General features: G+C 41.8%; 1 protein-coding gene across 3 annotated transcripts in view; it reads left to right on the top strand.

Annotated features, from left to right (window-relative positions):
* The window catches only part of LOC106573040 (filamin-C), a 65,744-nt gene continuing 39,126 nt past the window's right edge, over positions 1-26,618 (top strand). The window contains exons 1-16 of one of the 3 annotated variants that reach the window (XM_014147663.2): positions 1-975; positions 8,303-8,551; positions 12,613-12,710; positions 17,573-17,729; positions 18,061-18,257; positions 18,797-18,959; positions 19,149-19,349; positions 20,817-21,081; positions 21,328-21,464; positions 21,714-21,907; positions 22,056-22,313; positions 22,596-22,719; positions 23,127-23,287; positions 25,163-25,544; positions 25,795-26,057; positions 26,296-26,574. In XM_014147663.2, coding sequence (XP_014003138.2) covers positions 576-975; positions 8,303-8,551; positions 12,613-12,710; positions 17,573-17,729; positions 18,061-18,257; positions 18,797-18,959; positions 19,149-19,349; positions 20,817-21,081; positions 21,328-21,464; positions 21,714-21,907; positions 22,056-22,313; positions 22,596-22,719; positions 23,127-23,287; positions 25,163-25,544; positions 25,795-26,057; positions 26,296-26,574 — 3,528 coding nt within the window. In that variant the 5' untranslated portion in view covers positions 1-575. The remainder of the gene's footprint in view (positions 976-8,302; positions 8,552-12,612; positions 12,711-17,572; positions 17,730-18,060; positions 18,258-18,796; positions 18,960-19,148; positions 19,350-20,816; positions 21,082-21,327; positions 21,465-21,713; positions 21,908-22,055; positions 22,314-22,595; positions 22,720-23,126; positions 23,288-25,162; positions 25,545-25,794; positions 26,058-26,295; positions 26,575-26,618) is intronic. The other 2 variants (XM_014147664.2, XM_014147665.2) reach the window with 2 other exon arrangements.

Below are 26,618 nucleotides of genomic sequence, written 5' to 3'. Positions count from 1 at the left end.
TGCCATATCATATCTTACGGCAAATCCTGACTCCTCCCGTTATCCACATATAGAAAATAGTCTATGACTGTAGTTATGACATAGTGGTCTACGACTGGTGTGTCGTAGTCCGATGGTCCCTTTATATACTCCACTCTTGCACACCTCACACCAATCAAGTTTAACTGACTTTCATACAGAACTCAATGAACTACTGTGCGTGAAACTGTTGCTTTACTACTCACCAGCTATAGAACGAACTGAACTGAAGCATCATTTCTCAAAAAGTGACATTATTCTCTAAGCCTATCTATTAAGAAGCAGAGACTACATTTGTCAAGCCACTGCCAATTAACAACCAGTGACCGGCTGTAAATCGGACTGTAAATCTGACCATTTAATTCATCGTTGTCCTACCTAACAAGAAGTGGCTTCTTCACATCCGAAAAGTCTTCGGGGAACATTTTTTAAAACTCATCTCTCCAAGTTTTGAACTTTTACCACAGCGAATAGTGCGCACGCTTGGCATCGACACGTTAAACTCTTTTGCAGATAATTTCACACATCGGTCTATCTTTCGGTATAAAAAGCCACACATGGAAACCGCCAGCATGTCAAGCAATAATGCACATTACTACGACAACAGCCATCCACCACAGTACTACCAGGGCACTGACAACTCTGAAGGGGACGAGGAAGACGAGATGCCGGCTACAGAGAAGGACCTTGCTGAGGATGCGCCATGGAAGAAAATACAACAGAACACTTTTACCAGGTGGTGCAATGAGCACCTCAAGTGCATCAACAGGAGCATCACTGACTTGCAGAAGGATTTTGGCGACGGTTTAAAGCTGATCGGGCTCCTGGAAGTTCTGAGTCAGAAGAAGATGTACAGAAAGCACCACAATAGACCCAACTTCAGACAGATGAAACTGGAAAATGTGTCTGTGGCTCTTGAATTCTTGGACAGGGAACACATCAAGTTGGTGTCTATTGGTAAGTGATAATTAAGCTTTTGGGGCAATTCTTTATTTATTGTTATTCATCTTTGAGAGAGAGGGGGAGAGAGAGAGAGAAGGAGAGGGAGTTCAATCAAACTCCAGTGTATAATCAGGACAGAGGGAATAACAGAACAGAACAATACATGTGCCTCTTTATTTTAACAAAATATATCAAAATAATAGCTTTTTTACTGATTCATAAATCTATTTTCTTTAGGTTACAATATAGACTATACAGAAATGAATTCATCAATTATTAATTAATCAATGGATAATACATTCATTATAGACTGTCAGTGTCATTTCACAAAATATTTGTACTTTACATAATACACAGTAGAGTAATAATATGTCTTTACACATTAGTGGATCTTAGATTGTCGACCACATATTATTGAGAGACCAATTTGAATCATTCAGCTGAGTGACTAAACATCCATCCACACTGCAGTATTATGGCACCTCTGTAAATCCAGTTTGCAGTAGAGGTGCGTGGGTAAAATCACTGATGAAGCCAACCTAAGCCAGTAAAAAAGCCATATTAGGTTGTGATAATTGTGTTGTTTGCTCTATAACCCATTCGTTCATACGCCAACGTGATATACAATAAGGCGTAGACAACAAAAAGACAAGTCACACATTGGCAGAATAAATTCAACAACACATACGTTTGTTTCATCACAAAACTGGAGAGCAAAGTCCATGAAACAAATATTGCACATAACAAACAGTTATATCACCTGAAGTATGGTCAAGCAAGATTTAGAACCACAGAGTTACCCACAAGTCAGCACAAAGACAACAGGAGCATTGCCTCTGCTATTCCTGCACCATTTCAACTTAAACATCATCAAATCAACAAGACTATAAATGCTTAGTTTAATACACTGAAAACAAACTTAAAGATACCAAAAACAATTTAGTCCAATCAATGTTGCTAAAAATCATGTGGTTGTCCATGGCACTCCATGGCACTCCAATCAAGTTGTAGAAACATCTCAAGGATGGTCAATGGGAACAGGATGCACCTGAGATCAATTTCGAGTCTAATAGCAAAGGGTCTAAATACTTATGTAAATAAGGTATTTCTGTTTTTATATATATTTTTTTTATTTATTTATTTATTTCACCTTTATTTAACCAGGTAGGCAAGTGTAACTCTAGTATGTGTAACTCTAGTATATATATATATATATATATATATATATATATATATATATATAAACATTTACAACAATTTCCAAAAACCTGTTCTCGCTTTGTCAGAATGGGGTATTTGTCAGAATGGGGGTATTGTGTGTAAATTGATGAGGATTTTTTTCTATATTTCCATTTTAGAATTAGGCTGTAACGTAACAAAATGTGGAAAAAGGGAAGGGTTCTGAAAACTTTCCGAATGCACTTTATAGCATTTAGCCAAAAAAAAAAAGGAATATTCATACACATCAAGAATCTATGAATTAAATATCTGAGAACAGCAATATTTTACACACACATAAATGTACCCATAAGTAATCATTTCTGATGAAAACAAATGTGAAAAAAATTGGTGGATATAGCGTTTCAGAAAGAAACTCTTCATATTGACATATTGAGTCATTTCAATATTGATGTGTCACAAAGACACAGACAGAGGGTTTTTGTTTAGAAGGAAATATGCCCTTAAATGTAGTTGACTGCTGAAGAGACACCCAACAAATGAGACATGAAAAGTGCTCTTTAAGCACCTTGGCTAGTTATTTCTTTAATTTTGTCTACTGTACACTATGTTTACATAACCATCTTAAGATATGATAAGGGTTAGGACTGTGAGAAGTCTAGCTAGCGTTTTCCAGACTCACATTTCACTAAGTAGATGGGATATTAAACCCATGACACTGGTGATTGATTTCTCTTCCCACACGGCGCGATGAAATTCCTAGTGTGACCGCTGCTTTGAGCGGGTGGTTGTGAAGGGCACGGCGTGTGTGTCGTGATGCCCGGGGGTACTCTCTATGGAGAGCGATGGACCTCATGCCTCTGGAATGTCCCAACGTCCTGCAATATAGTGTCAGCAAAGAAGTTAGGGGTCATTCACACAATGCCCACCTCAAAGTGTGTGTGTTGGGGAGTGGCAGGCGGAGAAGGTGTTTATACTTGCGACCTTGTCAGTCTGACAGAAACGGGACACGATAACGGCAGCGCTGTCATTCCTCTCCTGACGCCTGCCTCTTGAGACCTGATGCAGCAACACCAAGTGAACAGTGAAAACAAACCATGAAATAACTTTTCTGTGTTGTCACAGCAACTGAGTATGTGATACTGAGTACGTGTCACTGGCACACACTTTTTGATAGGTGGCTGTTTGACCACATGGCACACAGATGTCCAAAAAACCTGAGATGGCAGTATTAAAATTACATCAAGCCATACAACCCTCCTTCCACACCACACCACCTGCTTATGCCAGTCAGTCTAATGGGCCTTATCAAACAGCCATTAAGCAGAGAAGAATAAACAATAATTAGACTCAGAAATAAACAACTCACATGACCAGCCTCTTCACTTGCTATTGCCTACTAATTGTATACTAATTGGTTGATTATGTAATTGGAAACATTTATACTGAGTATACCAAACATTAGGAACACCTTCCTAATATTCAGTTGCACTCAGAACAGCCTCAATTCATCGGGGGGTGACACCACAAGGTGTCGAAAGCATTCCGCAGGGATGCTGGTGTCACGTCCTGACCAGTAAAGGGGTTATTTGTTATTATTGTTTGGTCAGGACGTGGCAGGGGGTGTTTGTTTTATGTGGTTCGGGGTTTGTTGTTATATGTGTTTTGTTGAGGGGTGTTTGTTTAGATTAGTCCGGGGTTTTTGGTTAGGTTCTATGTTGTGTATTTCTATGTCTGATCTAGGGTGTTTAGTTCTATGTTTAGTTAATTGGGATTGGGCCTTCAATTGGAGGCAGCTGTTTCTTGTTGCCTCTGATTGAAGGTCCTATATATAGGGGTGTATTTGTTTTGGGTATTGTGGGAGGTTGTTTTTGCATTGTTATGTTTAGCCTGCATGACTGTCTAGCTGTCGGTCGTTTTTCGTTTTGTTGTTTTTGTGTAATGTTCGTCATAAAATAAATATGAGCATTCACGTGTCCGCTGCATTTTGGTCCACTTCCTACGACGGCCGTTACAGCTGGCCCATGTTGACTCCAATGCTTCCCTCAGTGTCAAGTTGGCTGGATGTCCTTTGGGTGGTGGACCATTCTTGATACACATTGGAAACTATTGAGCTTGAAAATCCAGGCAGCGGTGCAGTTCTTGACACAAACCGATGCGCCTGGCACCTACTACCATACCCCGTTCAAAGGCACTTCAATCTTTTGTCTTGCCCATTCCCTCCCTGAATTGCAAACATACACAGTCATTCATGTATTGTATACTAAATGTATCTTCCTCTATATTTTTTACTACAAAACATAGAAACCTGACATGTTCACATATGTTGATGTTGGGCTGGTGCTAGAGATGATGAATATGAAGTTAAAAAATGGTCCTTACATATACAGTTGAAGTCGGAAGTTTACATACACTTAGGTTGGAGTCATTAAAACTCGTTTTTCAACCACTCCACAAATTTCTTGTTAAGACGTTCCGCTAGCGGAACACCTGCTCCAATTTCCAATGATAGGCGTGGTGCGAATTACAAATTCCTCTAAAATACAAAAACTTCAATTTTTCAAACATATGACTATTTCACAGCATTTTAAAGACAAGACTCTCCTTTATCTAACCACACTGTCCGATTTCAAAAAGGCTTTACAGCGAAAGCAAAACATTAGATTATGTCAGCAGAGTACCCAGCCAGAAATAATCAGACACCTATTTTTCAAGCTAGCATATAATGTCACAAAAAACAAAACCACAGCTAAATGCAGCACTAACCTTTGATGATCTTCATCAGATGACACACCTAGGACATTATGTTATACAATACATGCATGTTTTGTTCAATCAAGTTCATATTTATATCAAAAACCAGCTTTTAACATTAGCATGTGACGTTCAGAACTAGCATACCCCCCGCAAACCTCCGGTGAATTTACTAAATTACTCACGATAAACGTTCACAAAAAACATAACAATTATTTTAAGAATTATAGATACAGAACTCCTTTGTGCAATTGAGGTGTCCGATTTTAAAATAGCATGTCAACCGCTGTTTAAAATCAATTTTTATGCCATTTTTCTCATAAAAAAGCGATAATATTCCGACCGGGAATCTGCGTTTAGGTAAACAGACGAAAGAAAACAAAGCATGGGGTCGACGCGGGCACGCGCCTGAGTCTCACAGTACTGTAACCAGCCACTATCCAAACGCGCTACTTTTTTTCAGCCAGAGCCTGCAAAGCCACGATTCAGCTTTTTGCCTCCTTCTCAGAGCCCATGGGAGCCGTAGGAAGTGTCACGTAACAGCAGAGATCCTCTGTAATGGATAGAGATAATCAAGAAGGGCAAGAAATTGTCAGACAGGGCACTTCCTGCATGGAATCTTCTCAGGTTTTGGCCTGCCAAATGAGTTCTGTTATACTCACAGACACCATTCAAACAGTTTTAGAAACTTTGGAGTGTTTTCTATCCAAAGCTAATAATTATATGCATATTCTAGTTTCTGGGCAGGAGTAATAATCAGATTAAATCGGGTAAAAAAATGTATCCGGCTGTGAAAATACTGCCCCCTAGCCATAACAGGTTAACAATCTATAGTTCTGGCAAGTCGGTTAGGACATCTACTTTGTGCATGACACAAGTAATTTTTCCAACAATGGTTTACAGACAGATTATTTCACTTATAATTCACTGTATCACAATTCCAGTGGGTCAGGAGTTTACATACACTAAGTTGACTGTGTCATTAAACAGCTTGTAAAATTGAAGAAAATTATGTCATGGCCTTAGAAGCTTCTGATGGGCTAATTGACATAATTTGGGTAAATTGGAGGTGTATCTGTGGATGTATTTCAAGGCCTACCTTCAAACTCAGTGCCTCTTTGCTTGACATCACGGGACAATCTAAAGAAATCAGTCAAGACCTCAGAAAAAAAATTGTAGACCTCCACAAGTCTTGTTCATCCTTGGGAGCAATTTCCAAACACCTGAAGGTACCATATTCATCTGTACAAACAATTGCACGCAAGTATAAACACCATGGGACCACGCAGCCGTCATACCGCTCAGGAAGGAGACGCATTCTGTCTCCTAGAGATGAACGTACTTTGGTTTGAAAAGTGCAAATGAATCTCAGAACAACAGCAAAGGACCTTGTGAAGATGCTGGAGGAAACAGGTACAAAAGTATCTAAATCCACAGTAAAACGAGTCCAATATCGACATAACCTGAAAGGCTGCTCAGCAAGGAAGAAGCCACTGCTCCAAAATCGCAAATGCACATGGGGACAAAGATTGTACTTTTTGGAGAAATGTCCTCTGGTCTGATGAAACAAAAACTGTTTGGCCATTATGACCATCGTTATGTTTGGAGGAAAAAGGGGGAGGCTTGCAAGCCAAAGAACATCATCCCAACCATGAAGCACGGGGGTGGCAGCATCATGTTGTGGGGGTGCTTTGCTGCAGGAGGGACTGGTGCACTTCACAAAATTGATGGCATCATGAGGCAGGAAAATTATGTGGATATATTGAAGCAACATCTCAAGACATTAGTCAGGAAGTTATAGCTTGGTCGCAAATGGGTCTTCCAAATGGACAATGACCCCAAGCATACTTCCAAAGTTGTGGCAAAATGGCTTAAGGACGTCAAGGTATTGGAGTGGCCATCACAAAGCCCTGACCTCAATCCTGTAGAAAATGTGTGGGCAGAACTGAAAATGTGTGTGCGAGTAAGGAGGCCTACAAACCTGACTCAGTTACAGCAGCTCTGTCAGGAGGAATGGGCCAAAATTCACCCATCTTTTTTTGGGAAGCTTGTGGAAGGCTACCCGAAGCGTTTGACCCAAGATAAACAATTTAAAGGCAATGCTACCAAATACTAATTGAGTGTATGTAAACTTCTGACCCACTGGGAATGTGATGAAATAAATAAAAGCTGAAATAAATCATTCTCTTGTAACACCCTGGCCATAGAGAGGTTTTTTTTGTTCTTTATTTTGGTTAGGCCAGGGTGTTACATTGGGTGGGCGTTCTATGTTCTGTTTCTATGTGTTTGTATTTCTTTGTTTTGGGCCGTGTGTGTGGCTCCCAAATCAGGCACAGCTGAGGTTCGTTGCTGTTGATTGGGAGTCACACATAAGTGCATGTTTTTCCGTTGGGGTTTTGTGGGTAATTGTTTCTGTTAGTGTTTGCACCTGACAGGACTGTTGGCTGTCGGTTTGCTCTTTTCTTGTTTTGTATAGTGTTCACGTCTTTCTTACTTAAATATTAAATGATGGACACTAACTCTGCTGCACCTTGGTCTTCTCTACATGACGACAGCCGTTACATCTCTCTACTATTATTCAGATATTTCACATTCTTAAAATAAATTGGTGATCCTAACTGACCTAAGACAGTGAATGTTTACTAGGATTAAATGTCAGGAATTGTGAAAAACGGAGTTTAAATGTATTTGGCTAAGGTGTATGTAAACGTCCGACTTCAACTCTATATGGAATGTATTAGCCTATTGCACAATGGTTTTGGGTACACTTTACCCTCCAGTTTGTCTACTCTTAATCAAAGTATGATGCAATTGTTTGGTTTATGTATAGTCTCTGAGTTTGGTTAGTTTTGAAGAGGTACGAAGAGAGATGACTGATCTAAGAATTCACTGGTTAAGTTTGTTGGCATGATTACCAGCATTATCTTTATTGTCCTACTACTTAGTGCATCTTCCTAGATTTATCTCACACTAATATAACTTATTTTCCAAAGTACTTTCAAAGCAAATGAAATGCAAGTGCTGTTAACTTAGGGAAGGATTCCATATCAACATACTCTATGTCCTCAGCAGTTGAGCCCAACCATGCCTCATTGTCTGTATGTGGAATACCAGGGATACTCAGTCACTCTTGTGTTGGAGAGGAGTGTCTGGGGTGGGGTGGGGTGAGAGAGTGGAAGTCAGGTCAGACTTGATAGATGTGATAGTAAGTCGCTCTGGATAAGAGCGTCTGCTAAATGACTAAAATGTAGATGTAATCACAAGGCCATTTTGTTTATCTAAAGACTCAGATAGAATCAGATACCAAACAATCAATTAGGCCTGAAAAGCTATACACATAACATTGCTTCTTGCCATGATAAATGGGAACTAAAATCTGATACTAGATCTGTGTTTCTCTCCCCTCCAGACTCCAAGGCCATCGTGGACGGGAACCTGAAGTTGATCCTGGGTCTGATCTGGACTCTGATCTTGCACTACTCCATCTCCATGCCCATGTGGGAGGACGAGGATTATGAGGAGGCCAAGGAACTGACCCCCAAGCAGAGGCTGCTGGGCTGGATCCAGAACAAGGTGCCTGAGCTGCCCATCAACAACTTCCACCGCGACTGGAGGGACGGCAAGGCCCTAGGAGCCCTGGTAGACAAATGTGCCCCTGGTTAGTACATGTGGATTTCGTGTTGCTCGTATATGTCCTTAGGACACACCTCCCTGACAGACACAGCACTGTCCCATGGGAACTTTAGTTTCTGGTAGGATAACATCTCTTCATCAGAACACAATTACATACAAAACATCACAAATGCTCAAGATATCAATTTCTGGTCGAGGGAGAAATCCCAACATCTCGCAGTGTTGAAGATACCAATTTCAATTTGAGGCAGAAATGTATATAACATCTTGGTATGGTCAATATACACATTTTTGGTAGACAGAAAATCTTACATTTTTTGTATTCATTTTTACACCTTTTTCTCCCCAATTTCATGGTATCCAATTGGTAGTCATAGTCTTGTCTCATCGCTGCAACTCCCATATGGACTCGGAGAGGCAAAGGTCGAGAGCCATGCATCCTCCGGGACACAACCCAACCAAGCCGCACTGCTTCTTGACACAATGCCCGCTTAACCTGGAAGCCAGCCACATCAATGTGTCGGAGGAAACACCGTACACCTGGCGACCGTGTCAGCGTGCATGCGCCCGGCCCGACACAGGAGTTGCGATGTGACAAGGACATCCCTGCCGGCCAAACCCTCACATCGCTGGGCCAATTGTGCACCACCCCATGGGTCTCCCGGTCACAGCCAGCTGCGACAGACCCTGAACTCGAACCAGGATCTCTAGTGTCACAGCTAGCAACTGCGATGCAGTCCCTTAGACCACTGCGCCACTAGGGAGGCCCGAGAGACAGACATTCTATGTAACATCTCGGAGAGAAGAGGAGAGAAAGAGAGAAAGAGCTCTAGTACGTCCCTGCCAGCTGTCCCAGACTAAGTGAAGTAGCTCTCTTCAGCCTCCCCACACAACACCCCCAAATTTGGGCACGATTCCTCTTCATCTGTCAAGGAAGATGTGCTTATATGCTTGACATGGCTTTAAAAAGCAGGCCGTTCTGTGCTAGAGATTGATGGCACGAGGATAAGCATTGGAGCAGGAGTGGAGATTCACAGAGATGACTCGTTAACTTGAAACGCCTCCAATTTGACCAGAAGTTACTGCACACTCTGACCCTCTGACATGAAACTTTAAAAAGTCTAATTTTGGAGTTATAGAACAGAGAGAGGAGTCTAGAACACTGTGGTTGAATGTTTACATGACTCAGAATGCCTGACGTGATACAGCGACTTTCAAACACCTAACAAGCTACAGCTGAGACCATACAAGGCCCAGGTTCCTTACTGAACACGTAATATCATTTAGGAAGTTGACAAATCCTGCCCTGCTCAAATCCTTAGAGTTAGTTTGTAATGTACACTACCGTTCAAAAGTTTGGGGTCACTTAGAAATGTCCTTGTTTTCGATGAAAACATACATGAAATGAGTTGCAAAATGAATAGGAAATATAGTCAAGACATTGACAAGGTTAAAAATAATGATTTTTAATTGAAATAATAATTGTCCTTCAAACTTTGCTTTTGTCAAAGAATCCTCCATTTGCAGCAATTGCAGCCTTGCAGAGACCTTTGGCATTCTAGTTGTCAATTTGTTGAGGTAATCTGAAGAGATTTCACCCCATGCTTCCTGAAGCAACTCCCACAAGTTGGATTGGCTTGATGGGCACTTCTTACGTACCATACGGTCAAGCTGTTCCCACAAAAAGCTCATTAGGGTTGAGATCCGGTGACTGTGCTGGCCACTCCATTATAGACAGAACACCAGCTGACTGCTTCTTCCCTAAGTAGTTATTGCATAGTTTGGAGCTGTGCTTTGGGTCATTGTCCTGTTGTAGGAGGAAATTGGCTCCAATTAAGCACTGTCCACAGGGTATAGCATGGCATTGCAAAATGGAGTGATAGCCTTCCTTCTTCAAGATCCCTTTTACCCTGTACAAATCTCCCACTTCCCAGACCATCACATTGCCTCTAGCATCTTAAAAAATGTTCTGCGTCTCACGAATGTTCTTCTTTGTGATCCGAACACCTCAAATGTAGATTTGTCTGTCCATAACACTTTTTTTCCCATCTTCCTCTGTCCGGTGTCTGTGTTATTTTACCCATCTTAATCTTTTATTTCTATTGACCAGTCTGAGATATGGCTTTTTCTTTGCAACTCTGCCTAGAAGGCCAAAATCCCGGAGTCGCCTCTTCAATTTGGATGTTGAGACTGGTGTTTTGCGGGTACTATTTAATGAAGCTGCCAGTTGAGGACATGTGAGGCGTCTGGGCTCCCTGTGGCTCAGTTGGTAGAGCATGGTGTTTGCAATGGTGTTTGCAACGCCAGGGTTGTGGGTTCGATTCCCACGGGGGGCCAGTATATATATATTTTTTTTAAATGTATGAAATTAATTGAAATGTATGCATTCACTACTGTAAGTCGCTCTGGATAAGAGCATCTTTTAAATGACTAAAATGTAAATGTAAAAATGTCTGTTTCACAAACTAGACACTCTAATGTACTGTCCTCTTGCTCAGTTGTGCACCAGGGCCTCCCAGTCCTCTTTCTATTCTGGTTAGAGCCAGTTTGCGCTGTTCTGTGAAGGGAGTAGTACACAGTGTTGTACCAGATCTTCAGTTTCTTGGCAATTTCTCGCATGGAATAGCCTTCATGTCTCAGAACAAGAATAGACTGGCAAGTTTCAGAAGAAAGTTCTTTGTTTCTGGCCATTATGAGCCTGTAATCAAACCCACAAATGCTGACGCTCCAGATACTCAACTAGTCTAAAGAAGGCCAGTTTTATTGCTTCTTTAATCAGAACAACAGTTTTCAGCTGTGCTAACATCATTGCAAAATGATTTTCTAATGATCAGTTATTCTTTTAAATTATAAACTTGGATTAGCTAACACAATGTACCAATGGAACACAGGAGTGATGGTTGCTGATAATGGGCCTCTGTACGCCTATGTATTCCATAAAGAATCTGCCGTTTCCAGCTACAATAGTCATTTGCAACATTAACAATGTCTACACTGTATTTCTGATCAATTTTATGTTATTTTAATGGGAAAAAAATGTGCTTTTCTTGAAAAAACAAGGACATTTCTAAGTGACCCCAAACTTTTGAACGGTAGTGTATTTATACTTAACAGATTTATAGTTTTGGTACAGCTAGAGAAATCAGGTAGAACAAGAGTCGTTCCCTCTTTTGTTTGAGAAAGTATTTCTCGTGTATCCCTGACAATATTCCAGCGCCAGATTAATGTAAAGTAAATGTTTAAATGTCACGATAATGTTACAGTAACCCAGCAGCTCCGCGGTGTCAGTAATAACGACATAATAGACTCTTGTTGAGCTCTGGGTTCTTTGAGTCAGTGAACTCACTGTATTGCTAACAGATAATTAAGCATTAGCAGCACAAGGCACATCATTTATGGCCTCCTGAGTGGTGCAGCGGTTTACGGTACTGCATCTCAGTGCTAGAGGCGTCACTACAGACCCGGGTTTGATCCCGGGTTGTATCACGACCGGCCGTGATCGGGAGTCCCATAGGGCCCAGCGTCGTCCCTGTTAGGGGAGGGTTTGGCCGGTGTAGGCCGTCATTGTACATAAGAATTTGTTCTTAACTGACTTGCCTAGTTAAATAAAGGTACTTAAAAAAAATAAAAATAAGCACATAGAAATAGAATTACATTGCGGTCCACACATCATAGACCCATTGACTTGAATGGGAATGCTAATTCTAGTAAGTCTATTTCTAGTGTTTAGCCTGTTTGCTTTAGCCCTCAGTGTCCGACAGGGAAACTGAAAGGACGTCTGTTGCTTTCGTTGTTTTGATATTGAAGCCCTTCAATCAAGGGCTAGTTAAACATCTATCTATACAAACTGGAGGAGAGCAGCATGGTCTCACAGGGTGGTAGGGTGTTAGTGGTAATTAGTAGAAGTGTAGTAATGATGATAATCTTAGTTCTTTCTCTTACCAGATAAGACACTTATGTAATTGTTAGAGGATGCCATCTTAACCCTGAGAGGATGCCATCTTAATCCACTCTAAAACCCCTGTCACTCCCTCCTTCCTCCCTCTCTACTTCTCTCCCGTCGTTTCCCTCTCTCTTTCCCTGTAGGTCTGTGCTCTGACTGGCAGGCCTGGGACCCTAACCAGCCTGTGGAGAACGCCAGAGAGGCCATGCAGCAGGCTGATGACTGGCTGGGTGTGCCCCAGGTAAGACACACTACTCTGGGGACTACTGTCCACAGAAAGCCCCTTGAGGCTTGTCAAATTTGCAGTTTAAAATGTTCAAATCACATGTTCAAATGCAAGTTCACATGTGAAAGTAAATCACATGTGAAAATCTAATTTGCAGTTTCACATGTAAGAAAACTCCACGTGAAAATCTCACTTTCACATGTGGAATTGCAAGTTCAAATGTAGTGATGAAATAGCGTTATTCTCCTCACATGTGAAAAGGTGGTATTAACATGTTGCAGTAGCAATGTTACAGTATGTAATGCCATTCTGGAAGAAGGTAACTTAGCCTCCCCGAGTATAGTAATTAAGGTACTTTAAAAATAATAATTTCTTATTTCTGAGCCATCCATTCGTAGTGTTACTCAATATTCTTGTAATGCTTTTTGTATAAGAAATCTTAAATTAAAGCTCAATTTGACCAAATTCTGAATTTGCGATTAATTGTGATTAATCGCAGATCCTGCGATAAAGTCAATTAAAAAATTTTATCGTTTGACAGCCCTCGTTGACATAAAAATATAAAAATGCACATGTGAAAGTGTAGTAGACATGAGTCGATCATGGTTCTTCATGGTCACGTGAAGAAGTAGGCCCGCCTTCAACTTCAGAATTTGTGTTGTTCCTTTTGTTTGTACGGTCAAGACATTGGCTTTTCCTGTGGGAGACCCGGGTTCTAATCCCGGCAGTTACAGAAGCACACATGAGAAATGTAAAATATCACACATGAAATGTGAAACCACATACAGTTGAAGTCGGAAGTTTACATACACTTAGGTTGGAGTCAGGCTAGGGTTATTTTTCTCAATTTCCTCAGAAAAAAAATTGTAGACCTCCACAAGTCTTGTCTATCCTTGGGAGCAATTTCCAAACGCCTGAAGGTACCTTATTCATCTGTACAAACAACAGTACGCAAGTATAAACACCATGGGACCACGCAGCCATCATACCGCTCAGGAAGGAGACGCGTTCTGTCCCCTAGAGATGAACGTACTTTGGTGCGAAAAGTTCAAATCAATCCCAGAACAACAGCAAAGGACCTTGTGAAGATTCTGGAGGAACAGGTACAAAAGTATCTGTATCCACAGTAAAACGAGTCCAACATCGACATAACCTGAAAGGCTGCTCAGCAAGGAAGAAGCCATTGCTCAAAAACAGCCATAAAAAAGCCAGACTACGATTTGCAACTGCACACAGGGACAAAGATCATACTTTTTGGAGAAATGTCCTCTGGTCTGATGAAACAAAATAGAACTGTTTGGCCATAATGACCATGGTTTTGTTTGAAGGAAAAAGGGGGATGCTTGCAAGCCGAAGAACACCATCCCAACCATGAAGTACGGGGGTGGCAGCATCATGTTGTGGGGGTGCTTTGCTGCAGGCGGGACTGGTGCACTTCACAAAATTGATGGCATCATGAGGCAGGAAAATTATGTGGATATATTGAAGCAACATCTCAAGACATCAGTCAGGAAGTTAAAGCTTGGTCGCAAATGGGACTTCCAAATGGACAATGACCACAAGCATACTTCCAAAGTTGTGGCAAAATGGCTTAAGGATAACAAAGTCAAGGTATTGGAGTGGCCATCACAAAGCCCTGACCTCACACCTATAGAACATTTGTTGGCAGAACTGAAAAAGCGTGTGCAAGCAAGGAGGCCTACAAAACCTGACTCAGTTACAGCAGCTGTGTCAGGAGGAATTGGCCAAAATTCACCCAACTTATTGTGGGGAGCTTGTGGAAGGCTACCCGAAACGTTTGACCCAAGTTAAACAATTTAATGGCAATGCTACCAAATATTAATTGAGTGTATGTAAACTTCTGACCCACTGGGAATGTGATGAAAGAAATAAAAGCTGAAATAATTTATTCTCTCTACTAGTGGCAATGTCACGTGATTTTGTTTTGTGGTAGATTTTTTTTGAAATTATGTAAAAATGGTCATAGGATTTGTTCACATGTATTCGCACGTGTCCGAAAACCACGTGTTTTTTCACGTGATTTATTAGGTTTTTTTTGTTGCGGCACGATGTGGAGCTAGTGAGTGTAATGCTATGAATGTTTTAGTTAACAGAGGGACGATACATGGCAAGGTTTCATATTGTCTACTATGTTTCACTTTTACTGTAGTTTATTTTGTTTGAGTGTTGAGTAGGTGCATGAGTAGGTGCGTGATTATAGCATAGTATAGATTTATATGCTGAGATGTAGATTTGCCAAATTCAATTCCAAGACTGACACTGTCAGATGTACTATTTGAGTGCTTGTTTATCTACTTGTTCACTTGTTTATCTGATACAACACGTGCATAGTCTCAGTGAAGCAGGGCCATTCGTGACATGGCATCACCCTAGGGTGTGATTCATGCTGAGATGGCCTAGGGTGTATATTGAGCTGGCCTAGGTTATACTGTATATTGAGCTGGCCTAGGTTATACTGTATATTGAGCTGGCCTAGGGTGTGTATCGTAGTGAGAGATAAGGCCAAAGTTATGTGTCTTGGATTCCCAGGTCCCAGGCCTAGGGGGCTGAATTCTCCCCGGGCTGAGGGCTGTCTTGTGAGCTGTCGATGAGGTGTGGGAGAGGGCTTGGCTCTGGGCTAAATCATGGTTTACTGAGGCCACAGTGCTTAACCCTGCTGTGCTGGGGTCAAGAAATGTACACCACACTGTGATACAGCCAAAAAAACAGGGAGGGAGGGAGGGAGTGGAGGAGGAGGGAGTCAATGAAATAGAATCTATGCAATGTGGAAATGTGCCTTTACATTGGTTTACAGAACACATAAACAATAGAGACATCAAATGTATTTTATGCCTGTCTGTTATACAAACTTCTACCTTTTGCTAAGTACACAGACTATCTACTAGGCCTAGTAAGTAATTTAGTCCTGTATTGATTTCTTAAAAACTATTTACAGTAAAGACCAGAAAACAGTCCTCTTTTTTCATTCGGTATACTTCTGGCCCTTCTTTGGACACTGTGTTAACAACCCTCCAGACGAGCTTCAATGCCATACAACTCTCCTTCCGTGGTCTCCAACTGCTCCTAAATACAAGTAAAACTAAATGCATGCTCTTCAACCGATCGCTTCCTGCACCTGCCCGCCTGTCCAGCATCACTTCTCTGGACGGTTCTGACTTAGAATTTGTGGACAACTACAAATACCTAGGTGTCTGGTTAGACTGTAAACTCTCCTTCCAGACTCACATCAATCATCTCCAATCCAAAGTTAAATCTAGAATTGGCTTCCTATTTCGCAACAAAGCATCCTTCACTCATGCTGCCAAACATACCCTCGTAAAACTGACCATCCTACCAATCCTCGACTTCGGCGATGTCATTTACAAAATAGCCTCCAATACCCTACTCAACAAGCTGGATGCAGTCTATCACAGTGCCATCCGTTTTGTCACCAAAGCCCCATATACTACCCACCACTGCGACCTGTACGCTCTCGTTGGCTGGCCTTCGCTTCATAATCGTCGCCAAACACATTGGCTCCAGGTCATCTACAAGACCCTGCTAGGTAAAGTCCCCCCTTATCTCCGCTCACTGGTCACCATAGCAGCACCCACCCGTAGCACGCGCTCCAGCAGGTATATCTCTCTGGTCACCCCTAAAGCCAACTCCTCCTTTGGTCGTCTCTCCTTCCAGTTCTCTGCTGCCAATGACTGGAACGAACTACAAAAATCTCTGAAGCTGGAAACACGTATCTCCCTCACTAGCTTTAAGCACCAGCTATCAGAGCAGCTCCCAGATCACTGCACCTGTACATAGCCCATCTATAATTTAGCCCAAACTACTACCTCTTCCCCTACTGTATTTATTTATTTTATTTATTTTGCTCCTTTGCACCATATCATTTATATTTTAACTTTGAACTTTCTTCAAATAACAAATCTACCATTCCAGTGTTTTACTTGCTATACTTTATTTACTTTGCCACCATGGCCTTTTTTGCCTTTACCTCCCTTATCTCACATCATTTGCTCACATTGTATATAGTCTTATTTTTTTCTACTGTATCATTGATTGTATGTTGTTTTACTCCATGTGTAACTCTGTGTTTTTGTATGTTGTCGAACTGCTTTGCTTTATCTTGGCCAGGTCGCAATTGTAAATGAGAACTTGTTCTCAACTTGCCTACCTGGTTAAATAAAGGTGAAATAAAATAAATAAAAAGGGTAAATACAGATGTGCTTTGACATATGCTCCCCATGGGGCAAAAGGGTTTAAGTCAAGTAAGACAATTGTGGCTATATTGACCCCTAACCCAATGTTTCCCAACCATTTTTTTTTATTTTTATGTGGCACACCTAAAATGTTCCTATAAATGAATGTAGTGGTAATGACCTCCTTCTTGGCAGATCCATACTGCAAATCCTCTATTTTCAGTGACAAATATTTTTTTACAGATTAAATAGGATTTATTTGAAGTATTGTCATAGTTCTTTACTCATGAAGATGCATTTGTGTGTGCTAATGGTTCTCACAGGCTAAGTAAAATGATAGCCTACAAATCACTTTGCTCATGATACGCTCCCCTCAAATGATAATGTAACAACAGTCTGAGCGCACCAGACTTGAAACAGTGATACAGATGTAACCATGTACCATTCAATGTATTATCTGAGTGGCACTGTTGCTCCCAAGTCAAAATTCCATATGCATTCCACAGGTCACGTTTATAAGTGAATGTTCCAAAAAATTAACAAGATCAGGAAAACTTTTGCGACACACCTGAGTTCCTCAAGGCACCAGTTAAAAATCACTTCCCTAACCCATGACTTTCTGCTTGTTGACTAGGTAACTAACTTTTCACTCTCCTTGTGGCCTAGGTGATCAACCCTGAGGAGATTGTAGATCCGGAAGTGGATGAACAGTCTGTGATGACTTACCTGTCCCAGTTCCCTAAGTCTAAACTGAGGCCTGGCGCTCCCCTCAAACCTAAAGGGGTTCAGCTGTACCCCAAAAAAGCCAAGTCTTACGGACCAGGTGGGTACCACTGGGATAGGGACCATACTTTACCACAGTGGTGAGTTGAATCTAGCACTGATTTAGTAGATAAAGACATTTTTACTTGCGATAGTTGTGAGGTTGTTTTACCTACTGTAGTTGAATGCACTTGGGGATAAAGCATCTGCCCGATGACTAAAGTAATGTAAGTGAATCAGGATCTCTGATAAGCATAATGTATTGTTTCATATACTACCCATAGACTCAAACACATCCAACTCGCTATTTTATACATATTTTTCTAATTATAAATTCTGCTGGAAATTCATGGACATTGTACAATGAAGTAATCTTCCTCTCTCTCCCATAGGTATTGAGGCAAATGGTAACATGGTTCTGAAGCCAGCAGTGTTCACAGTGGAAACTCTGCAGGCGGGTCAGGCTGAGGTGCTGGTGTATGTCATTGATCCTGAGGGACACACTGAGGAGGCTAAGGTGGTCTTCAACAACGACAAGAACAGGACCCACACCGTAATTTACATCCCCAAGTTTCAGGGCGCCCACAAAGTAACTGATCACTACCATCAATATCCCATATAGATTTATTTTACTTAACTTTACATTCTTACTTGATTTGACTTTACTATACACACATCTCATCATCACAATGTACTACTAGCCCACTGAAACTCTTTAAAGCAAAACGTAAAGGCCCAATGCAGTCAAAATTCATTTTCCCCCTGTTTTGTATCATATTGTACAACAGCTGATGAAACTAACACTGTAAAAGTGTGAAAAGATTTGATCAGTGTTATTTCCTGATAGCTGCTGGTTGAAAATACAATCTACACAGGACCTTCGCATGGGCGGGAGTTTCAGCTTTCCATGGTGACATCACCATGCAGTAAATTGGTTAATAAACCAATAACAAAGTTCCAAACCTCTGCCAATAACAGCTAATTTTCACACCACTCCCAAATGTGCCAATGTAAATCTATTACAGTAAGCTAATTAACTGTTATCCAGAAATTATTTGAAATATATATATTTTTTAAAGTCTGCATTGGGCCTTTAATAAAGGAACATTTTACTGGTTCTTTCCTCAGGTGAAAGTGCTGTTTGCTGGGCAGGATATTGATAAGAGCCCCTACACAGTGAATGTGGCCAAGGCCATAGGTGATCCCAACAAGGTCCAGGCCAGAGGACCAGGGCTGGAAGCTACTGGCAACATGGCCAACAAACCCATCTACTTTGACATCTACACTGCAGGTAAGGAGTGGGGACACACCAGACAAGGAACACATTAGTAGCAGTGATCAGATGAGTTCCTTGCAAAACTGCTAAAACTAGAGAAGGAATTTACTGTGAGGGCCCAAAATAATGTCCCACGTTTCCTTGTTTTGATCACATGGTTGGTTAACAGTGTTTTGATTGGTCTCTTCCTGTTATCCTGTCTAGGTGGCGGTAACGGTGATGTGAGCGTTGTCATCGTGGACCCTGAGGGGAAGAAAGACACAGTGAAACTGATCTTGGACAACAAGGGGGACAGTGTTTTCCGTTGCACCTACTGGCCCATGTTGGAAGGCCCCCACACCATCCATATCCTGTTTGCCGGTCAGGAGATTCTTAAGAGCCCCTTCAAGGTTCAAATCGCAGAGGGTAAGTTAGCACTGAGCCAACTGTCACTAACAGTCACCAACTGTCACTACACAAATCACCGTTGTTGGCACTACTGTTGCATTGTGTCATTCCGTTGTTGATATATCACTCTCTAGTTCCACAGTTATTTCAATCACTCGCCGCTGCCAACATGTCGCCACGATGACCAGTCAGTGTTATGTTGAAGTTAAACCAACTTCCTGTCTGTGATTTTTCGCTCCTCCCTCTATCTTGGGTCCTCTTCCAGTTCAAATAAATCCCGAGTCTGCATTCACCTCTCCCAGTGGAGAGAAGGGCCCAGAGGGCAAGAAGGGTGGTGTCCCTACCCTCAGAGGCAAAAAGTGCAGACCAAGTTAGTATGGGTTGTCTAGGTGGAGGCCTGCGCCCGTTGGTATGCTAGCCGGGCCCCACCACACCTATGTCCTGTGCCATATGCCATTTTCCCGATGCCCTGTATGCTTCCTAATGCAATGCCATGCCCTCTGAGGGCCAAGAAAGAGTGCCTTGCTTGGGCGGTTGCTGCCTTGCCTGTGGCAGCTCGGTGTTGGAGACAGATATCTCATACATTTCTATTATGTAGCAAAGTGAATGTTCTTGACTAGTAGGAAACTTTCCAGGAAAGTGATTTTAGTCTAAGTGAGTCAGTGCTTCCCAGATTGCATTATGAAATGTTTCATTTTTAAATGTTTTGGCTTGTTGTGTTTCCTTGATTTGGGTTAGTATTCATAGGTTTTATTGTTTCAAATTTTTAAGAGTAACCAAGCCTGCAATCAATGTTTCTATTAGACTGAAATGTTGTTAAGTCAGTTGTTGCCTGGAAGCTCCATTAGTTTCTTCATGATGCAAACAATACATGGTTGTATTGATATACAGTACTTGTCAAGTTTGGACACACCTACTCATTCAAGGGTTTTTCTTTATTTGTACTATTTTCTACATTGTAGAATAATAGTGGAGACATCAAAACTATGAAATAACACATATGGAATCATATAGTAACCCAAAAAGTGTTTTATATTTGAGATTCTTCAAAGTAGCCACCCTTTGCCTTGCTGACAGCTTTGCACACTCTTGGCATTCTCTCAACCAGCTTCATGAAGTAGTCACCTGGAATGCATTTCAATTAAAAGGTGTGCCGCCTTAAAAGTTACTTTGTGGAATTTCTTTCCTTCTTAATGTATGTGTATTATACAATGTGAGTGTACTGCATTCAGCATTGTGCTATTCCTATACTGCATTGTATCAAAGTTCAAAGCTAGCATCCTATGGAATTGATTGACTGATTATGTTCATTGACCTTAATAATGAAATTCATTATAGCATCTTGCCTGCATCATGTTTGCATACGACATTGTATCGTATGTGAATGCTCCTGCCAGCTCCATTTGGTCCTACACTGCTAGGTTAGTCTGTCAATCTGTCAGTCTGTGTACCACTCTCCTTAACCACCCCTTTCCTTCTCTCCAGCCATCAATGCCAACACGTGTTGTGCCACAGGCCGAGGCCTTCAGCCAAAAGGGGTGAGGGTCAAGGAGGTGGCAGACTTCAAGGTCTTCACCAAGGGAGCTGGCAACGGAGAGCTCAAGGTCTCAGTGACTGGACCATGTGGAGATGAGGAGCCAGTGAAAGTAAAGGATATTGGTGATGGTGTCTATGAATGTGAATATCTTCCTAACCAGACTGGTAAATACAGCGTCAACATCGCCTGGGGAGGACAGCCCATCCCACACAGGTAAGGACTTTCAATAAGCTGTTTTAAATGCTTATAAATGTGTAGAAATGCTTATTAATTATAATGCTTTTTTAATGTTCTATTAGTGTTTGTTAATGATTAAATACTCATTAATAATAGCATATAAAGTTTTTATAAAGTTAGCATAATGTGTTTACTACACTTCCCAATGTCCAGCACCTACATAGTCTACTGCAACGTACCCTCCTTTCCTTTTCTTTACCTATTTCTGTGTGTCTCTTTCAGCCCCTTCGATGTGGAGGTGAGTGAGGTGGCAGGCCCTCAGAAGGTGAGAGCCTGGGGTCCTGGTCTGGTGACCGGCCAGGTAGGCAAGTCGGCTGACTTCATGGTGGAGGCCATCGGCACGGAAGTGGGAACTCTGGGTAAGCCAAGGCATGAGGGACATGGGGCATTATGAGTAAAATAGTTGAACAAGTAGAGTAATGGATTAGATGACAGTAACAAAATCAAACTTCTTTAGTGGAACTTATCTTTACATTTTCTAAGAAAAGGCACATTACTTCTTCTTTATAGTCACAAGTTCAGTTGGTATTCTAACAGGTGTGCAGAGGAAAATTACCTATATGCCTCTTGAGTGATTGGGAGACTAAAGTCAAACGTTCTCTCTCCAGGCTTCTCTATCGAGGGTCCATCCCAGGCTAAGATTGAGTGTGATGATAAGGGTGACGGCTCCTGCGATGTCCACTATTGGCCCACTGAGCCAGATGACTACGCTGTCCATGTCATATGTGATGACGAAGACATCAAGGACAGCCCCTTCATGGCCCACATCCTCTCTGCAACCAATGACTGCTTCCCTGAGAAGGTTAGCTCCTCCCACCACACCAGCCTAGCTCCACCCTTACAGGAGTAGTTTTTATGACACACAAAAACACACTGATGTACAAACAAACATACACGCATTTAATTGTACCTCTATGCAACTCACATTAATGTTTACCTCTCTGTTGCAGGTGAAAGCTTTCGGTCCAGGCCTGGAGCCCATAGGGGTCATCGTAAACAAACCAGCAGAGTTCACCATCGATGCCCGCGAGGCTGGCAACGGCCATCTGAAGATCTATGCCAAGGATACAGAGGGCGTCACCATCGACATTAAGATCACTGATAAGGGAGACGGGACCTTCTTGTGTGTGTACGTCCCCATCAAGCCCATCAAACACACCATCATCATCACCTGGGGAGATGTCAACATACCCAACAGCCCCTCCAGGGTGAGTAGGACTGACCCACTGGGATTTGAACCCAGGATCTCCTGTGTGTCACTAAACCGTGTTAGCCCACTGAGCTAAAGCCTAGGCATTAGGTCAAGGACGGGGAGCCAATACAAGTCTTCAGGTCTCAGACAAGTTTACATAAGCCCAGCCAGCCTACTCTTATTTAGGGAAAATGATACTCCACTAGAAATGGATATGAGTACTTTAGGTAGCAACAATAGTGTTGTGTGTCAAGTGTTGCCTCTGTCTGAATAACATTGTGTGTTTCTGTGTGTATAGGTGATTGTTGGAGAGGGCTGCCACCCAGACAAGGTCAAGGTGTATGGTCCAGGAGTGGAGAAGACAGGACTCAAGGCCAACGAGCCCAACTTCTTCACTGTGGACTGCACAGAGGCTGGACAAGGTATGTGTGTTAATAGGAAATACTACTCAAAGTGTTCTTCGGCTTCTTCCTGTAGAAGAACCCTGTAGGGTTCCAGGTATAACATTTTCACCTTGTTAGAACCCTTTTAAAACCATTTCTTCCATAGAGAAGGCAGTTTCTTTATTTTTTATTTAACCTTTATTTAACTAGGCAAGTCAAATTCTTATTTACAATGACGGCTTACCCCGGCCAAACCGTAACCCGGACGACGCTGGGCCAATTGTGCGCCGCCATATGGACGAGCATCGTCTTGCACTTGTTCTGCCAATACCAACCTAACTTTAGTGCCTGCAACTGTAAAAGATCAGAAAGTTTTTGATACTGATAGGCAGAGTATTATGAGATTTCTTCATATGTAGATATACATATCTATTGATCTCCCACAGGAGACATCAGTATTGTGATCAAGTGTGCTCCAGGAGTGGTGGGTCCAGCCGAGGCTGACATCGACTTTGACATTATCAAGAACGACAATGACACCTTCACTGTCAAGTACACCCCCCCCGGTGCAGGGAAATACACCATCATGGTGTTGTTTGCTGAACAGGTGAGACTAAAACTACACTACCCAGGGTCCTTCAGTAGAGAGTTACTGTTACAAGGGACATCAAACGTGGAGACACTATGGAGGCTCTAATCTAGAGCGCCCAGTTAAATTGTGTTTGAGAGCATTTTTTAACTCTCTAAATGGTTAAATGAGCGAGAAATAGATGTCATTGTTGCAATAGTTTGTGAGTGGGCAACATATACTATCATCTTAAATTGACATGTTGAATTATTTTGCCATATTCAATTATTGTATATTTTGCACTAATTTCCCTAATGTGGACAGTTGTTTTACTACCTTACACAATCTTGCATTTTCACCATAAAATTAAGTGGAATTCAACATCCTTTTTACCTCAGACTGGTGATGTTAGAATAAAAGTTTAGTCATCATGATAACATGAGATTGATTGCTTAAAACAGATCAATATCTTTGATTTTGTACCGTTGAGTTTGTCACACGTGCTGGGATGCGCAGGACTTAGAACTCGGAGTGGCCAGGAAATGGCACAGAAAATGAATGGGTGGTCTCTCTATAAAAGTTGCTTGCCACACACCAATACATGGTTTTGACAGTCAAACTAGCAGTTAAATAGCAACCAACCTTTGTCACTATTGATATCCTATGCCACGTCGTGATATGTTGAAGTTAACTAACAGAAAAAGTGGTCTGTTCCCTTTTCTGTGATGGCAGCCTCCCAAAATCAACATCCGACATTCTAAAATATAGATATAAGCCTTCTAAACAAGTTCTCATCTAAACAACCATGTATAGGTTATTCTAAGTTTCCGTGTGCCCTTTGAATAGTGTTAGTTTAAACAGTGCAACCCCCCAAACATTTGTCCCCTGTTCTATAGATTTTGGCGTAATATCAATGGAAGTGATTAACAAAAACAGTGTTGTGTTACACTTACCGGGTTGGCGAGCCACCTGAATACAAATGCAACACTTCAAAATGTAGCTAGCTCTCTTTCACAAATCGTCCTCTAACCAGTAATGTACACATTATTTTGAATTCCGTGTGGTTTTTGAGCTTTATTCGTTTTAACAGGACGTGCAACCTCATCTCCCCCCTCTAGCGCCATTGAACTCAACATGATATCGACATGAGTGATTGACAAATAAGTGTTGTGTTTCTCTTTCCGTTTTGGCGACCCCCAAATCAAAATGCATCACTCCAAAATGTAGCTGACTGTCATCTGCAGGTTGTTCTCTAACCAGTGATGTAAATAATAACTCCAGTTTCCATTTGTTTTTTTAGTTGTGTTAGTTTCAGCAACGCGTACAACCTGATTTTCTCCCTAATCGATAGGGGTTTTGGTGCATGTGCAGTTTATAAGGTGCTTTTTTACAAAAACACAAGTAATATGATTACTATTGTTGCACATTTACTTCATGTGTAGATACTACATTTTATATTTAGGTTTCCAATACAGTATATCACAAACTGTTTCTGCGTATTGGTTATTGATTTGAACATGTTAAATCTGTGTTTTAACATTGGGATTCTTAACAAAATGTCTTCTCAACAGGAAGCAGCGACAGCATCATTTTCAATTTAAGTTTTAGGAATATAAATTGAACATTCAACATTTATTTCCAGTGTTATTGTACCTGATCAGGTAAAAACTCCTGAATGAGTCCAAAAACGTGCTATGGTTTGTTTATTTTGATGATATACCAGAAATCACCAAAATGGGTTTGCCCTGCCTACTGTTACTATGTGGCTTAGCATTAGAACTATAATAATTCTAACTATTCATTCTAAGGATGACCCGAATGGAACAAAAGTTGTCGTAGTTGGGATCTCGATTTGTGTTCGAGTTTTTATAAAAAATCGTACAGCAGCAAAACCATTCCATGTTTGTGTTACAGGAAATCCCCATTAGTCCATTTAGAGTGAAGGTGAATCCTTCCCATGATGCTGGCAATGTGAGGGCTGAGGGCACAGGACTCAACAAGACAGGCGTGGAGGCGGGCACTCCGACCCACTTCACCATCTTCACAAAGGGAGCAGGCAAGGCCAAGCTAAAGGTCCAGTTCACAGCAGCAGAACTGAAGGGAGAGGCTGTCAGGGACTTTGAGATCATAGACAACCATGACTACTCCTACACCGTTAAGTACACCGCTGTTCAACAGGGTCAGATGACCATCTCCGTCACCCATGGAGGGGACCCCATTCCCAAGAGCCCCTTCAATATTACTGTGGCTCCTCCTGTAGATCTGGGAAAGGTCAAGGTTACAGGACTGGACACCAGTAAGTTCTCAACATTGTACACAGTAACTTTGCAACGTAAAGCCCAAAATGTAATTGATTTGAAAACTGGATCTTGTTATCTTATTCATTTTCTTCTTCTTGGGACCATGTACATCTGACATTGCCCTAGATTATAGCTATATACCGCAGCTAATTCTTATTTGCAAAGGTGTTGTCAATAGTTTGAATGAGTAGCTGTTAAAACTGATGAATATATGATTTAAACATGTTTGTTCTTGTTATTTTACAGAGGTAGAAGTTGGCAAGGATCAAGAGTTCTACATCAACACCCAGGGAGCCGGAGGACAGGGCGAGGTGGCCGTCAAGATGACCTCACCCTCTGGCCGACCAATCCCTTACAAGTTGGATTCGGACACAGCCAATGGAGCCCACTCGGTGAAGTACATCCCCCCAGAGGAGGGGCCTTACAAGGTGGACGTCAGCTATGATTGCAACCCTGTCCCTGGATCCCCCTTCGCTGTGGAGGGAGTGATGCCTGCTGACCCATCAAAGGTAAAAGTGACTACAACATTTGACCCTATGAGCTTCAGTGGGATCTATTTTAATGTGAGGCTCATGAAAAGACAGTAACTGTCCGCTGACTGATACTCCGAAATGTAATCTATACTGAAGCTTAGTGAACCATCATGAATGTTTTTTTGTCCTAATGTTAACACTACTGGCATCAACTTCTTCTTGCTTCTTCATGACATTATGAGTCTCTCTAACATCTATTAACTTTATCCTTCAGGTGCGTGCATACGGCCCAGGCCTGAAGGGAGGCATTGTGGGTAAACCAGCCCCCTTTGCCATTGACACCAATGGAGCGGGCCCCGGCGGGCTGGGCCTGACTGTGGAGGGGCCGTGCAAGGCTAAGATCGAGTGCCAGGACAACGGACACGGTACCTGCTCAGTGTCCTACCTGCCAACTGAGGCTGGAGAGTATGCCATCAATATCCTGTTTGGAGAGCAGCATATCCCTGGGTCTCCTTTCAAGGCAGCTGTTAAGCCATGCCTGGAACCCAGCAAGGTGAGATGAGATGATACTTTATTTAATATACTTTATGCCTTCGA

This window comes from Salmo salar, chromosome ssa16 (assembly GCF_905237065.1).
Source record: "Salmo salar chromosome ssa16, Ssal_v3.1, whole genome shotgun sequence".
In the NCBI taxonomy this organism is placed as follows: domain Eukaryota; kingdom Metazoa; phylum Chordata; class Actinopteri; order Salmoniformes; family Salmonidae; genus Salmo; species Salmo salar.
This window is presented reverse-complemented; position numbering and strand designations above follow the sequence as displayed.